Genomic DNA, 14,516 nt, shown 5'->3' with positions numbered 1-14,516 from the left:
GTGTCGTCTTCATGACCGCACGTCATGAAGTGTGAGAAGATGCTAACTACAGCTCAGACTAATTGGAGGGGGAAACAAAACCTACTAGTAACAGTCGATCATGGGAGTAGCCTAGCGCTCTGGGTTCATCAAGTACTGCCGCTGTTGGTGTGTGTATTTCATAGGGCTGGGCGATATATCGAATATTAGAGACATTATCGCAATCATTTTCACGACAATGTAAAATTTGAAAATATTGTGAATATCAATATATATATATATATATTTTTTTAAAAGGTCCTTGTGTTGCTTGTGTTTTAGGATCACCGTCTGGCTCCTCACAAACACACACAGAGACAGCATTTGTGCACGTGCTCACAAAGAGCATGTAAACTAACTAGAAACTGCACTCGCACAGGCACTCTCTTTTGCTCTCTTATTGTCCTGTCACATAAGGACCTCTGCATGAATTGTTCCATGTGAGGTCCATTTTGTCAAGTAGCAAGTACCATGTCATGTTCCATCTAAATAGTGCTTTCGAATGATGGAAAAAGAAAATCATATTTGTTTTATTATTTAAATGAAAACATATCGAGATATATATATATATCGAATATCGTACATTTTTGGACAATATCGAGATATCAATTTTGTTATATATCGCCCAGCCCTAGTATTTATTGTGAACTGTTCTTGTGCCACAGGGGGATATGGAGAGGATGCGATGCTGGGCATGGCTAAAGCCTCTCATAGGGCTGCATGCAGCAAGTGTGTCTGTGTGTGGGGGCTTTCATATAAAACGACATTAGTGTTTCCAATCAGTCTGACCAAATGGACAATGGGATGGACAACCCCATCATCGCCTTTTGGCTAGTCTTGTAGTGCACAGCAAAAACAGACCGACAGGTATCTCCAGTACCACACAAAAGATCCGTCATTAATAGAAAGTGGATCGAGTGGATTATAAAGACCTAGAGCTCTTTGCTTTTTGTTTCGCTAGACGGAAGTAAATCTACACATTTGTTGACTTATGTATTACTTTAAGAACATTTACGATCTCACCTTTCCACATTACAGCAGCTTTCATCCCTCTGGAACACTGGTTAAGCTTGAAGCTTACTGCAGTTTTAAACTAGAACCTTCTTTCATGAACGAGAAAATTAATACAAAGGCTGAAGCCATACGTACCCCGAAGAACTACTTAAGAACACTCCGATACAGTGCTGCCGACAGACAAAATAAATTAATGACTATCTTAGTAACCGACACACGCACACAAAAAAATAACAATACAAACATAAGCAACACAAAGCTTGAGCACGAAACGTGTCGTCTCAAACCTCGGTCACAAGCCTTGAATTCCTTAATGTAAGGAAGTAACATGATGGCTTGTGTGCATGAACACGACAGTGCCACGGCCAGGCAGGGCCTGCTCCTGTTATCTACATAGGGCCAGGGTTGGCAGCTTACATGCATATTCTTCCTTCCAAGAGGAGAGAAGGCACTGTTTTCTTCTTACCCCTTCCCCCCCCCCCCCCCTCCCCTCCTCCCAACTTCAAATTTCTTGGAGGAGAAAAAAAGAAAAGTGGCCCGGTTTTATAAATACAAAATAAACAAACAATACTTTAGTGTAAGATACAGCTCTCTGCTTGTCCTCCAGAAGTCCTCATTCTCCCCTCTGCCGGCCGACAAAGCGATACAGCTTGTCGCAGTGGTCCAGCTTCATGGACTCGGCCTTCTGCTTCAACCGGTCATCCCGGTATAGCTGGCCCAGGTTGGCCAAGTCCGACTCTGGGGGGATGGGTAGAGAAGGGGTTTGGCGTGAGACCACTGCAAAATGATCATTTTCTTTTGGTTTTAAGTACGTGTTTGAGTATATATATATATATATATATATTCTAAACTACTGACAACATTTCTCCCAAGTAAAAACAGTCATTTTGATAATGTACTTTAAACTTCCATCTGTACCAATGACAAAAGCCTTTGTAAACGAGCGTTAGAAAAGGTTCATCCCTACTCTAATGAGACTCACAGTGAAGCCAGACCTCTTGCTGAACAGCCCGAGAACGGAATAATCCGTCTATTATGTTGTTCGTATGTTTTCAATAAGGCTGCTATTGACCTGCGGTACGCCGTGCCGTTGCTACTAAGGTCGACAGCTGCGCTAACGTCGACGCGGGACTGAACAACGAGACCGAACCCTTCCGTCCGTCCCCACCACTTGAGCCTTCTTTCTCAGAGGAGGGAGGGAGGGAGGGCCTTACTCTGCTGTTTCTCCTTCCAGCAGGTGTTCTGCAGGTGCTCAATGTAGTCGCTCTCGATGCTCTTCTCCAGCTCGTCCAGAGCGTCCCCGCGGTACTCCTTCTGAAAGCCCTTATCCACGTAGTAGGGCACGCCCATGTTCTGCGTCTCCCGGGAAACCACCAGTCCCATGGCCCTGGGGGGGGGGGAACAGACGAGACAACCGCAGGGAGGGTTCAGGGATTCGGACCGCGACGTGGCTGGTTTGGGTTATGGAGGTGGGGGGGGGAGATCGGGACAGGGGGAGGCTGTGGGGGGTTGGTGGTGGTGGTGGTGGGGGGGAACTCACGGTTTGTAGAAGAGGCTGTAGGGGGGGTTGGTGGCCATCAGCTGCGTGAACACAGAGATGAGGATGAGCACCAGCACAGGAAGCAGCTGCAGCAGGGCCGTGAAGGTGTTCTAGAAGGACAAAGACGTCGTGGGGCCATGCCGGTCAGCGACACCCCTCAAAAGTCACGTCGAGCAAAACGTCCGAGTCGAGCGCAAACTCAACTTCGGCACTCCTCAAAAAGACACCGTCGTAATTCATTACATTTTCAGACGGAATAACGGTAAGAAATTTCCCTACACATTTTTGGGGTCGATTTAAGACGCTGTCCTCACTCAGGAGGAAATAATGGTATTGCTTTTATTGGGTTGATTTCAGGTCGAAGCCCTGACCTGACTGCGGTTCTCCTCCACCTCCTCCTCGCGTCTCTCGTAGGGGCGCCTGCGTCGAGGCTGGTAGAAGTTGGAGTAGGTGGCCCCTTGGTTGGTGTACACGTGGATGTTGCCTAGGAGAACAGATGACACCGCCCTTAATGAGACACTTGGCCAGGCGGTTTAGACCGGCCAATCGCTCTCTCTTTACGCCAACTCTCTGGATTAATACAAAAAAAAAACACGACACCAAAAACAAACAACATGACGCACACCCAGACCCCGACTTTCGTACGCAACTACTCAATGATGGTTCTCCCGTCCGTTCACGCACACGCACCTGTGGGGAACCTTCCGCCAAAGAAGATGTTGAAGAGCTCCTCGGGGGAGATGTCGGCCTCAAAGTCCCTGTTGAAGGAGCGGTGGGTGGCGTGGCGGGCGTGGGCCCCCGGGGGGCCGTGGGGGGCGTCCGAGGGAGCCTGCTCGCCGTACTGGTCGTACTGGAGACGCTTCTCGGGGTTGCTCAGCACGGCGTACGCGTTGCCTATCGCTGCAGAGCGCGCGCACAGAGAGAGAGGAGAGAGAGAGGGGAGGGAGAGAGAGAGAGAGAGGAGAGAGAGAGAGGGGAGGGAGAGAGGGGAGGGAGAGAGAGGAGAGAGAGAGAGGGGAGGGAGAGAGAGGAGAGAGAGAGAGGGGAGGGAGAGAGAGAGAGAGGGGAGGGAGAGAGAGAGAGAGGGGAGGGTGAGAGAGAGAGGGGAGAGAGAGAGGGGAGGGAGAGAGAGAGAGGGGAGAGAGAGAGGGGAGGGAGAGAGGGGAGGGAGAGAGAGAGAGGGGAGAGAGAGAGGGGAGGGAGAGAGAGAGAGAGGGGAGGGAGAGAGAGAGAGAGAGGGGAGAGAGAGAGGGGAGGGAGAGAGAGATGCATTAACAGAATGAGGGTGGGAGAGTCTCTCCAAAGAGGCAGAGGAGGGAGGCAGGGGGTTGGAGTCAGAAAAGGGGCCGGCCGGCAGAGGACGGCAGTGTCGGGCGGCTGCGTCGAGGCCACTCCCCCTTTACCTTTGAATGCATCCGTGGCCCCCGGGGCGCAGTTCTTGTCTGGGTGGAACTTCAGGGCCAGCTTCCGGTAGGCCTTTTTCAGGTCCTCATCACTGGCATCTTTCGGAGCGCCGAGGATCTCATAGAAGTCCCTGCATTTCTTTATCCTGGGGGATTAAATCAGCGCACGATTGCCAGCAGGCCACTTTTGGACAGATTTTGGTAGTGTGTGTGCACCGTGCCTGCAGGTATAGTCGGACCTTACTGAAGGTGCAATGTTATATTCAGAAGGTGCGGGAAACGAGCCTGGGTAGTGTTTGCGCCTGTTGATAACGGCCGTTGGAAATGTAAAATGAACTGAGAGGTTCCGGACTAATGCGCTTTTGTGAGTTGGTCCGGCAATGTCAGGCTTTCAATAGCCACCACCTCCCCCCCGCCTGTCTCACCAAGTATCATTTTAAATATCAGATGAACACCCACTAGATAATGAATCATTGAATTCATCATGCTACAAATAACCATGGCGTTAGAAAAATCAATCAATGATGGCAGCGGTGGTATAAGGGGTCATGCGGGCCAATCATTTCATTGCTGTTATTACCGGGAAACCCCCTGCCGCTGTTCCTCTGTGTAGCTCTTCTTGTCTTCACTGGATCCTGCGCTACCTTCCTCCCCTCCTCTCCCCTCTCCCAAATCCTCGTTCCTCCATCCTCTGGGCGGGGGGACGTTGTTACTCTCTGGGGCGGCGGAGCTCCCGTTCCTCACTATCGCATCGATAAGTACTAGAAAATGGGAAGTAGTGCGTAGGATCAGTACAGTTTTCTCTTTCAACGTATGAAAATACTCTACAATAAGCTGGACGGCATTCGTACGGCTAAGCCAAGGCTTGACATTTGCACGGACACTTGGCAACGCCAACTATAAAATGTACTACTATATATAAAAAAACAACAACTGAATATCAACAGTGAGTGCAGGTCATGTCGCTAATTAAAATCGAATTCTGGAGCATGCATTATGTAATTGACATTTCATAAGCTGCAGACGTTGCACTTTCTATTTAAACATCCAAGCTGGCAAGCACTGGTAGTTAAAGAGACGGCCATTTATGGCACAATTACCTCTGGCCCGAGTACTGGGGTATATCTTTTGGGCTTCATACAGGAGCTGAAGTGCCTTTTCTCTCCGTCCAGATCGCAAGCAAAGCTTTGCTTTCTCTATCAACCGCTCCGATTCCTCTTTATCCATCTTAACTCGTTAGGTAGCCAGCTGTTGATTAGCGCTGTCGGATAGCTAGAAGGAGGTCGTTAGCTACCTTGCTAACCTCTTAGCCAGAAAGCTTGATGATAACCCTGGCCCCAGAATGGAGGAGGGCTAAAGAAACCAAGAATTGCTGGCTGTGATCGCACAGATCGGTCACATCTGCCTGTTCTCAACCCGACGGTTACCTCTAAGCGTTTAACTAGCTCAATGTGTTTGCAAACAGCTAGCTTAGCTAGCCGACGAAGCTACTAGCTAAACGGCTAGTTAGTTTTGGTTAGCCAGCATCAGCGTTCGGTTACGACTCTTCGCAGTGTCCGATATCATAGCGATGACGCTTGGCTGTAACCTTTGAATCGAAGCACAAAAACAGATGTCAGCGCGGCTGTTGTTATGTTCAATATTTAGGCAAATCAATTACGGGGATTGAAATTCGCCAACTATCGAAAATTCGATGACGTTACGGAGACATTTAGCGAGCTAACGCCGACATTTATCAGGCTCGTATTAACATCCATTGGCTCACAGGAAACGGAAACATGTCTGAATTGCCACTGTCAATTAGTGCAGTCTATTATACCCCAACCAAAAGTCATACAACCAGGGTCGCCGCCAGGAATTTTGTGCCCCATAACAAAAAAAATCTAATTGGGCACCGTCTGGGACCTAACTGTCCCATCAAAAGCTTTACGTAATTCTTTAATTAAAGGCTTGCAACTGTCTTACTTCTTGTAGTTCAATACGAGTACTAGCACAATATACTGCTGGTGATTTGTACATGCAAGTCTGCATGTATCATCATTATCATATCTGGTGGCCAGTGCCCTCTCATAAGCCTCTCTGTCCCTGACAGTCAAATCTGCTGGCCACAAACCTGGGTCAACATCCTTTCTTGTAACTTCTGTCTTCTTCCACCATGCGTCTCTCATCCTGATCATCACTGTAACTTTCTTTCCCTTCTTCCTGTACTTCCACACTTCTTCCTCCTTCTAGCTCTACCTGAGAGGGCCCTGGCTCTGTAGGATGTACACAATGCATGATATATACATATATACTGTGATATATACAGTATATGTAAAAATATGCCGAATACCAATAAATGACACTAACACTACAGAACATTGACCCAAATTACCTACAGTTCTGTATCACCACCACTTGCATTTAGTCATTTAGCAGACCATTACTTGGGATCATCTTGGAACAAACCATTTCTTGCCGATACAGGGGGGTGGTCGGTCAATATGGATATTTACTTTTTGGTCAAAGGGGATATTTCACTTTTATTGCCAAACAAGTAAAACAAAGAGATCATTAATTGTATTATTATATTTGAAATATATACTCAATGATGATGGTTTCTATGATATATAATATATATAATTTCATACGTTTTTACCTGTTTTTTGGGGCCCCTGTCAGTCAGGCCCCTGCATACAACATCTGGGATTTATGGAGTAAACACAGTTTAGACTGAACATCAGTATTTGTCACCACATAAAGGAAAACCTGACATAATTATTACAACAAATAGCAATTACATTTTTTGTTTAAAATAGAAAAAAACAATAATGTGACCATGAACAGGCTAATAACCAAGCAATGCTTAAGAGGACCATAAACTTGATATCCACATTGTGTTTTCAAATTTCAGTGGTGGAATGGCAAGTAAATGGCGCAATGACATTCTTTCTCCTCACACCAGCTGTAATGAAGAATAACATCCATTATTAGACATAATTCCGAGGAGACAACCAAACAAATATGGTGTATCCTTTTACAACAATGGTTGCTATTCGGGGAACGTCGCGCAGCAATACTCTCTGCCCACCTTGGTGTTCAGTAGGTCCTGCCTCAGTGTCAGATTCTCAACATCCAACGTTGTACTTGGAAGATACCCGATCGGAGTCTGAGTTTGGGATTAACGGGAGAGACAGCGACGCAATTGTTAACTAGTCCTTGCCATCTCTTCAGACTGCTCACCATAACAAAGAAGATAAGCCGAATGAATGATATTCACAAGTCACTCATAATTCTCTGTCTGTTTCTAAACAACCGTACCTGTTTCAGTGTTGATCGTCTTAATAGAGACTAAAGTGATGCTCTCTTTTTCTCCATTGGTTGTGGTGTTGCTGTAATAAAATATACGTATCACAGACATACTGTGCACAGGGGGTAAACTTTCACATATTTCCAAACTCTGCAAGTAGAGCATGCTTACGTTTCAGACTCAATGGAATCGCTGTTCTTTTTACCTGTCAAATAGCTTGTTTGTTGTTAGTTCTGCATAGAGAGAAACCTAACATTTTACTACATGCTTTTTTGAACCATTGATTTAAACACATAATAGTATCAACAAGTTGCCGGATGTCTGATAGCATACCAGTTAACATTCGTTTTTCCTTTCAAGAAACATCTATTTACCATCATCCTTGGGGGTGCTGCATCGTCCTTTGAGGTTGACGGTCGTGACTAAAATCACTGTGATTACAATTAGTATCAGGATGAAGATCATCATGCCTATGGGGGGGAAAGGACAGGCCAGTGAGAGGTTATCAACATGATCATTATCATCACCCTCTTCACCACCTCCACCACAACCATCATCATCCTCATCGCTAGCATGCTCATTATCCCTATCTTACATTTACATTTGAGCCATTTTAGCAGACGCTCTTATCCAGAGTGACTTAGAGTAAATACAGGGACATTCCCCCCAAGGCAAGTAGGGTGAAGTGCCTTGCCCAAGGACACAAAGTCATTTTTTGGCAGGGCGGGGTAATCGATCCAACAACCTTCTGATTACCCTAACCGTTCAGCCACCTGACTCCCTTTCACTTCATCTTCCTCCTCTCCACTTCAGACATGGTTGTAATCACTAGCCGACACTTTCCACCAAAGCTACATACCAACAGTGTATGGACAAAGTACCGCAGAAGACCAAGCATCAGTGCATAGGTCAAACGGTATTTTGGTTTGTCAGGTTCAAGGAACGATCTGTGTTTACTTGCTACTTTGCAATGTAGCCACATCTCAGCTACCATGCACGGTGAACACCAAAAGAATACCCCAGTGCAACAACGACATCTCCATTACACTAGCTAACTATTTAAGTCATGGTGAACCAAAAAACGTCATCTCAGTTAGTCAACTACAGTACAACAACAACATCTAATTTACAACCGTGTATAGTGCTGTGTAGCTAATTCTATAGTGCACACTTTACAGTATACATGGTACTTCTATAGCACATACGACAGTGCAGCAGCTATCGTCATCGCTAATAGTAACTCTCATCCACATCCTGGTCGTACCGAAGGCCACCATGGTTATGGTTAGGCTGTCGTTGTGTGGCTTTGTGGGCTGTACATCCGCCTGTGTGTGTGGAGCTCCGTCAGTGGAGGTGACAGTGGGTGGGCAGCACTCTGCTGGTGCAGCTGGCGACCCTGAGACCGGAGAAGCCAACAGTCATCCAAACAGTCAGCAAAACTCCTCGACGCAAAAATGAGGATTTTCTCCCTCGAGAGGACGGCGTCGGAGCCCAAGTGACGGAGAGGGGTGGTCGAAAACGGGTCAGATGTAGCGTGTTAGCTGGTAAAATGCGCGCAGGGACAAGTGGCAGGTTTTACCTTGCGCTGGGGCTGAGGCGTGGGAGGTGGTGGTGGGTTTCTCTGGCTCTGGCGAGGGTGTAGGTGTCTGAGATGTTGTTGCCTGCGATTTGGAACTTACACTGCTGGTGCTTCCTGTCAGGTTTAATACAACATCTGTTATTACGCGGTAGGCCTATATTGCGGTTTGAAGTATTTCTGATATATTGTTAATTATTACCTCGAAACTCTTAACAATGATTTGCTGTGAGGGTGTGCTTGATTGTGAGGTTTATCAGATAAGTATAGACATAAAGAAAAGAAAGCCAACTCCATTACCTAGCAAGGTTGATGAGTAATGAAAAGCTGCCACTCTGGAGGTTTCTGTGATTAGATCGGTCCCTGGAGGAAAAGAATATATCTGTGAACGTATGAACCTGCCCAAATTCTTTGGCCCCATGCCTTACAGGGTTGGGCAATCATTTGTCACAATCTCCCCCAAAAATGCAAATAAAGATCCCAAAGACCACATCTACCAAACACAGAGAAGGTGGAGGTTTGAGATGGTGTCAGACCGGTCCTTTCAGAGGCTGTTGTTGTGCTTATAACCTGACCAGTAGCATTGTCTGGTGACGGTGTTGTTGAAGCCACTGTGGGTTGAAACAAATACTATCTTTACATTTAAGCATGTGAATGACATTTTCCTGCATAGTCCATTGCATTCACTTGTTAACCTTTGGTTATCCCATTGTATTGTATTCCTTCCTTGATACAGAGGAATGGAAACGGAAATAATCTGTGTTAACAACAGAAAGGAGTGGGATTATTCCAACCCTGACATATACTTCTTAACAGAGACACTCACCAGAATAGGTTCCAGACACAGTGGCTGTTGTGGACCCACCCTTCAGGATGTCTGTAAGGTCGGTCTGATTTCTGCCACTCTGGGCTGAGGCTGTAACAGTTAAGTTTCCGTAATTATCTTTCTGTACACCCAGAAGTTGTTGTCGTTCTGAGAAGCTGTTTAACATCATTAGACCCGAGCCCTGCATTTGACTGGCTTCTCTAGGTCATGGAGTTAAAACCTACTGGAGCCTGTACAACCAAGCAGATATTCATTGCTCATGTGCCATTAGAGGTCGTTCCATCAGATTCTACATAAAAACATAGAACCGTGCTGTGTTAATGCATTGAGTAGCCATTAAGTCTTCCTCAGGAAGATGACTAAAGACACAGAAATACTTTTTTCCCCCACTAAATAGAATGACAAACAGAGAAGTGGGAAAAAAAAGACTTTGAAGGAACATGAAGTAAAGTCTATTTAAAGAAACAACTGATCCCTCGCCTGCCTGCTTCAGAGGTTCTGTGTCGCCAGAACTTACCTGCTGGGCTGAGGAACAGAACAGCCAGCAGACTGTAGGGATGGAGGAACAGACCCATGTCCAAATCCACAAAACTTCTGGTCTCTTAACTTCTTCTGCGTATACCGCCTACTGTGCATGTGTATGCTAGGTCTTATTGATTGGGTGCATGTGTCTGTATGAAGCTATGGTTTAGGTTCATTTGTGAGAGAGAGAGAGAGAGGGGTGGGGGGGAGAGAGAGACAGAGTGAGGGGTAGAGAGATAGTACTATTGTTGCGGTGTGAAATGGGAGTGGTTGTCGTGGTCTTTTCCACGGTCTTCCACAGAGCTTCCTGTGGAAGAATGTCAGGAAGCAGATGGAGTGGAAACCGTGTGCTCACCGTTTAGGGTCAAGTTGACTGTGAGGGAGTAAGTCCTTTAAAAAACAGTGTAGCTGACCATGAAGTTCACCCCCCCCCCCCCCACACACACACACACACACACACACAAAGACAAACCTTCAGGCCATTCTATATAACTACTGGCTATATTCCCATCTTCATGTAGGTAGGTGTATGTGATATTTTGTAAATATTTTTTCATGATGATTAATCAGATACTTGCAGCCACACTATTGGTTCATGCATATTTTATTCAAGAGTAAAAAAAGTGATTTGTTTGTCCCATAGGGCATGCTTACAATGTGTGTATCGTTTAGGAAGTCAAATGCCAAAACTTAGTTTCAAAGCTAATTACAAGAAAAATTTGTCACAAGTTAAAATCCATGAAATTCCTTCTTCGAAATAAAGCACGTATAGACCAAACAAGGATCAAAGTTAAACGAAAAAAGAATCGTAAGCTTAATTGTAAGAATAAGAATAAGAATATCATCAATAAATATAATTAGAATATATTTTTTTTCCTTTTAAAAGTGAGACACAAGATTTTCTTGTCCGTCCAATTTGTTTACATTTGAACAAACCATGCGATCATGCTTTGGCAGCCTGAATGTTGCTTTTCACTGAGTTATAAGTTCATTCACACTATTAAACAACCTCTGTACACCAACAGAACAGAAATAACGGAAGGTTACATACCATACAAAAAACATCTGTGCCTGTACAGCAAAACAATAGAAAAATAAAATCAACAGTAACAAAAATGAAATAAAAACAATAAAAAAAGGTCCAAAAGAAATCAAAGCAAACCAGAATGAAAATTATATATATAAAAAGCGAACTTTACAAATATAATTTGAAGAGGGAAATAATTCAAGTCTACTATATTGAAACACATCACAATTATAATTTCACATATCAATAAGGAACTTAATTGCATGCACTGATGCGTTCCGTACCTTAGATGCTGTTTAAAAATCATTGTCTTCATATTGTCCATCATTATAATTATCATATATATATATATAGATCTGTATTTTTTATATTTTTTTATGTATTTGTATTTTTTTGTGGACTGCATTGGCAGAGTTGAATTACTATGTGCATTCTCTCTCAGTAGTTACAGGCAGGTGAGAAAAACAATCAGGTAGGGGGTGACAGTGAGTAGACCCCAGGGCTTGGTCTGCGGCTTGATGCTGTACCGTGGCATTGGTGGAGAAGCCCCCCGACAGGCCCCCGTGAGCACGCTGCCTCCCCCCACCTCCCCCCGCCGTTCCCTGCAGACCCACGGCATCTTAACCCCCGACAGAAAACCCAAGAAAGAAACGCCATCGGCGGGGGGGGGGGGGGGGGGGGGGGGGGGAGATTGCATCGCGAGTAGCAAAATGGACACGTTTTTCTCTTATCGCAATGTCCGCTCTTACAAACAGGATGTTGTCTTTTTGTCAATTTCGCCGTGGCGACGAGGAACACAACGGGGGTGGAGTAGCAGGGCCGTTTTAGTAGGAGATGCATTCGCGAGTGAAACTCTGGTCGTCAAAATAGTCAAATGGGGTGCTGCGTGGATACTGAACTGCAGTGTGTCCAGTCAGACCTTTGAAAGATGGAGTGGCAATCGAGAGAGAGCCCCGCCCACTCGGCCTGTGATTGGACGGAGAGAGAGGGAACCGATCGACATGCCCTCGGGACCACATCCATTCAGCCAATCCGGTTCCCCCGTAGCCCGATGGCCCTTATAACCTCCCTAACCACCGACCCTTCCTAGAGTGGAGGGGAACCCACACTCCCCCCCCCCCCCCCTCCCCTCCCTCTCAGCTAACTACACCCTCGCCCCTGGGAGCCCAGTTCCAGAAAAATAAACCGCCTGACCTTTTTAACATTTTGGACGCTTGGAAGCGTTTCATGAAATTGGATGTCGGAGCGCTGGGGAAGGTAGATGCGGGTGCCGTGTTGCTGGCTGCGAGTCTGTGTTGTTCTGTCGCGTCTATATTCGGAGGCCTGATATCAGGTTGTGGCGATGTGTGGGCCGCTGGATTCGGCTGTGGCACGGACTCAGGGGAGGGAGGGCAGCTCATTGGATGTCGCCGTTGGGGGGAGGGCGGGTCATTGGATGTTGGCTGTTGGGGGAGGGCGGGTCAATGGACGTTGGCTGCTGGGGGAGGGCGGGATCACTGGATGTCGCTGTTGTCGTCCGTGCCGTTGGCCTCGGACATGTTCATCTTGCCCATGGACTGACCCACGTGGTTGACGCCGTCCCGGCGCGGCGGCATGCGCTCGTTGATGCGGTCGAGGCCCTTAGCCTCCGCAAAGCTGTTGATCTTGTGCTGGGGAGAGAAGCCTCGGATGGCTGGGGGGGGGGGGGGGTCCGGGCCGGGCGGAGGGAGGAGAGAGAGGAAGAGCAGAGGGAGGGAATTCCAAAGAGAGAGGGGGCAGGGGGGGAGGGGGTACAGCGACAGTGAGGGGGGAGGGGGGGGTCATTTGGAGATTGAGGGAGTGAGAGTTGGGCGTAAGAGAGGAGTAGCCACGGAGAGAGAGCAGAGAACGAGTGACAGATAATGGGGGAGACAAGAGTCAATGAAACAAAAGTGTATAAAAAGGAAAGAGTGTCAGGGAGAGAGAGAGAGAGAGAAAGAGAGATAGGGAGAGAGAGAGAGAGGGAGGGAGAGAGAGAGAGAGAGAGAGAGGGAGAGGGAGAGGGAGAGAGAAAGAGGATACACGGAGACAAAGTCACACGTTAAAACATGGAAGTCATTCTGGAATGAAGCTGTCATTGTGTGTAAAAGTCATATGTACAGTAGTATACTGTACACAGTAGTGCACTGTACAGTGGTACAGCATATATCCTTGCCTTTAGATATCTCAGTCACTAAACTCTGCATACATAACAGCAAACTGATGTACAGGAAGGTTTGACAAGTATTTTAAGTACAAGTCATATCTTTCAACATAGCTCGAGCATTGAGGTAAATTGCCCCGAGTGGTGCGAAGCCAACTGAGCACCATCTGAACAAGGTCAACTGGAGCCAGTCAATTAGTAACCAAACCCACTGTCGTGACACCCTCCCTGATATTGAATGATGCATCTGGAAGCAGTCCTGCCACCATCGACGTGGCACAACATCTGTCCTGCCAGTCCTGATACGTTTGGGTCCATTTTCAGACCTGTGCACCCACACCTCTAATGATGTTCTATACGGCTGTGAAAATGCTGCATCGTGACATTCTTAGGTCATGGGGGATAAATGATTTTTTTCTCGGACAGACTCGGACAGATGCCTCATCACGCCGAAGGCTGCGCGGCGTCGGCTCCGTGATGCATGCGTCATGTGAGCCCTCTCTCCTGGTCCCCTGCTCTCACTGCATGCAGTGCATTTTCAGACCAGGCGGGGGCGCAATTTCAGCAGGGCCCCGACGGGAGCAAAAAAAAACGTCAATAAAAGAATCATGCCCGTCCGCGGGATCACCTTTGAGACCGTCATGCATATCTAGGGAGCACCTCACTTTGCAGGCTTTGAATGACTTACCGAGGCCAACATGACTATTTAGTAGGCATACATTATTGCTAGCACTTCAGACTTCCGTGACATGATACTTGATTTCCAACTCAGGACTTTCATATGCATCAATTCAGTTGATCACGTATGGACAATCCTGATCGAATACAGCTCGTGGGTGATATGCATCATATGCTCTGGGTGTCTATATGTTTTGGTACACGGTGCTGCAAAGTAAAGTGCCGCCCCTTTGACGGTAAGCTAAGGACAAACGGCCTGTCATGGTCACTGAGGGGAGACGCCCGGTGCAGAGCGCCCCCTGTGGAGAAGGGGGTCGGGGGGTTTTGAGGGGGGGGTTACCTTCTCCGTCCTCAGGTTCTGGCTCGATCGCTTCGATGGCCTCGACGGTGGCTGAGGGGGGGGGGAGGGGGGAAAGAGGAGGGGAGCGGGTTACTCCTGACTAAGCCATGCAGAATGCAGGC

The 14,516-nt window shown here is 46.9% G+C and overlaps 3 protein-coding genes across 8 annotated transcripts in view; all 3 read right to left on the bottom strand.

Moving 5' to 3' along the window:
• Positions 1 to 1,532: 1,532 nt before the first annotated feature.
• On the bottom strand, positions 1,533 to 6,386 carry dnajc18 (DnaJ (Hsp40) homolog, subfamily C, member 18). 3 transcript variants are annotated; one of them, XM_084684428.1, is made up of 9 exons: positions 6,350 to 6,386; positions 6,089 to 6,230; positions 4,556 to 4,736; positions 3,976 to 4,121; positions 3,263 to 3,472; positions 2,944 to 3,056; positions 2,573 to 2,682; positions 2,247 to 2,419; positions 1,533 to 1,770 (listed from the first exon to the last, which is right to left on the bottom strand). In XM_084684428.1, the coding sequence occupies exons 2-9, from the start codon at positions 6,150 to 6,152 to the stop codon at positions 1,646 to 1,648; spliced, it is 1,122 nt and encodes a 373-aa protein (XP_084540554.1). In that variant the 5' UTR covers positions 6,153 to 6,230; positions 6,350 to 6,386; the 3' UTR covers positions 1,533 to 1,645. The 3 variants fall into 3 exon arrangements, with proteins under 3 accessions (XP_084540554.1, XP_084540553.1, XP_084540552.1); XM_084684427.1 differs by lacking the exon at positions 6,350 to 6,386 and adding an exon at positions 5,076 to 5,247; XM_084684426.1 differs by lacking the exon at positions 6,350 to 6,386 and adding an exon at positions 5,076 to 5,563 and having other exon boundaries at positions 6,089 to 6,191.
• ecscr (endothelial cell surface expressed chemotaxis and apoptosis regulator) lies at positions 6,362 to 10,359 on the bottom strand. 4 transcript variants are annotated; one of them, XR_014734637.1, is made up of 12 exons: positions 10,184 to 10,359; positions 9,667 to 9,756; positions 9,338 to 9,451; positions 9,141 to 9,203; positions 8,844 to 8,957; positions 8,529 to 8,660; positions 7,639 to 7,734; positions 7,436 to 7,469; positions 7,276 to 7,346; positions 7,046 to 7,123; positions 6,614 to 6,919; positions 6,362 to 6,494 (listed from the first exon to the last, which is right to left on the bottom strand). XR_014734637.1 is itself a non-coding variant. In XM_084684431.1 (11 exons), exons 1-10 carry the CDS (start codon positions 10,239 to 10,241, stop codon positions 7,083 to 7,085), a joined length of 807 nt encoding a protein of 268 aa, XP_084540557.1. In that variant the 5' UTR covers positions 10,242 to 10,359; the 3' UTR covers positions 6,378 to 6,919; positions 7,046 to 7,082. The 4 variants fall into 4 exon arrangements, 2 of the variants coding, with proteins under 2 accessions (XP_084540557.1, XP_084540556.1); XM_084684431.1 differs by lacking the exon at positions 7,436 to 7,469 and adding an exon at positions 7,470 to 7,497 and having other exon boundaries at positions 6,378 to 6,919; XM_084684430.1 differs by having other exon boundaries at positions 6,378 to 6,919.
• A 2,011-nt stretch (positions 10,360 to 12,370) lies between these two features.
• Positions 12,371 to 14,516, bottom strand: part of LOC146246012 (protein phosphatase 3 catalytic subunit alpha-like) — a 28,096-nt gene continuing 25,950 nt past the window's right edge. The window contains exons 13-14 of the mRNA XM_084683725.1: positions 14,395 to 14,445; positions 12,371 to 12,887 (exon numbers count right to left, since the gene is read on the bottom strand). Of these exons, the coding sequence (XP_084539851.1) occupies positions 12,709 to 12,887; positions 14,395 to 14,445 (230 nt within the window). The 3' untranslated portion in view covers positions 12,371 to 12,708. The remainder of the gene's footprint in view (positions 12,888 to 14,394; positions 14,446 to 14,516) is intronic.

The sequence above is a fragment of the Hypomesus nipponensis genome, chromosome 20 (assembly GCF_054491055.1).
Source record: "Hypomesus nipponensis isolate SF chromosome 20, ASM5449105v1, whole genome shotgun sequence".
Classification (NCBI taxonomy): domain Eukaryota; kingdom Metazoa; phylum Chordata; class Actinopteri; order Osmeriformes; family Osmeridae; genus Hypomesus; species Hypomesus nipponensis.
The sequence above is the reverse complement of the archived record's forward strand: the minus strand, read 5'-3'. Positions and strand labels throughout refer to the sequence as shown.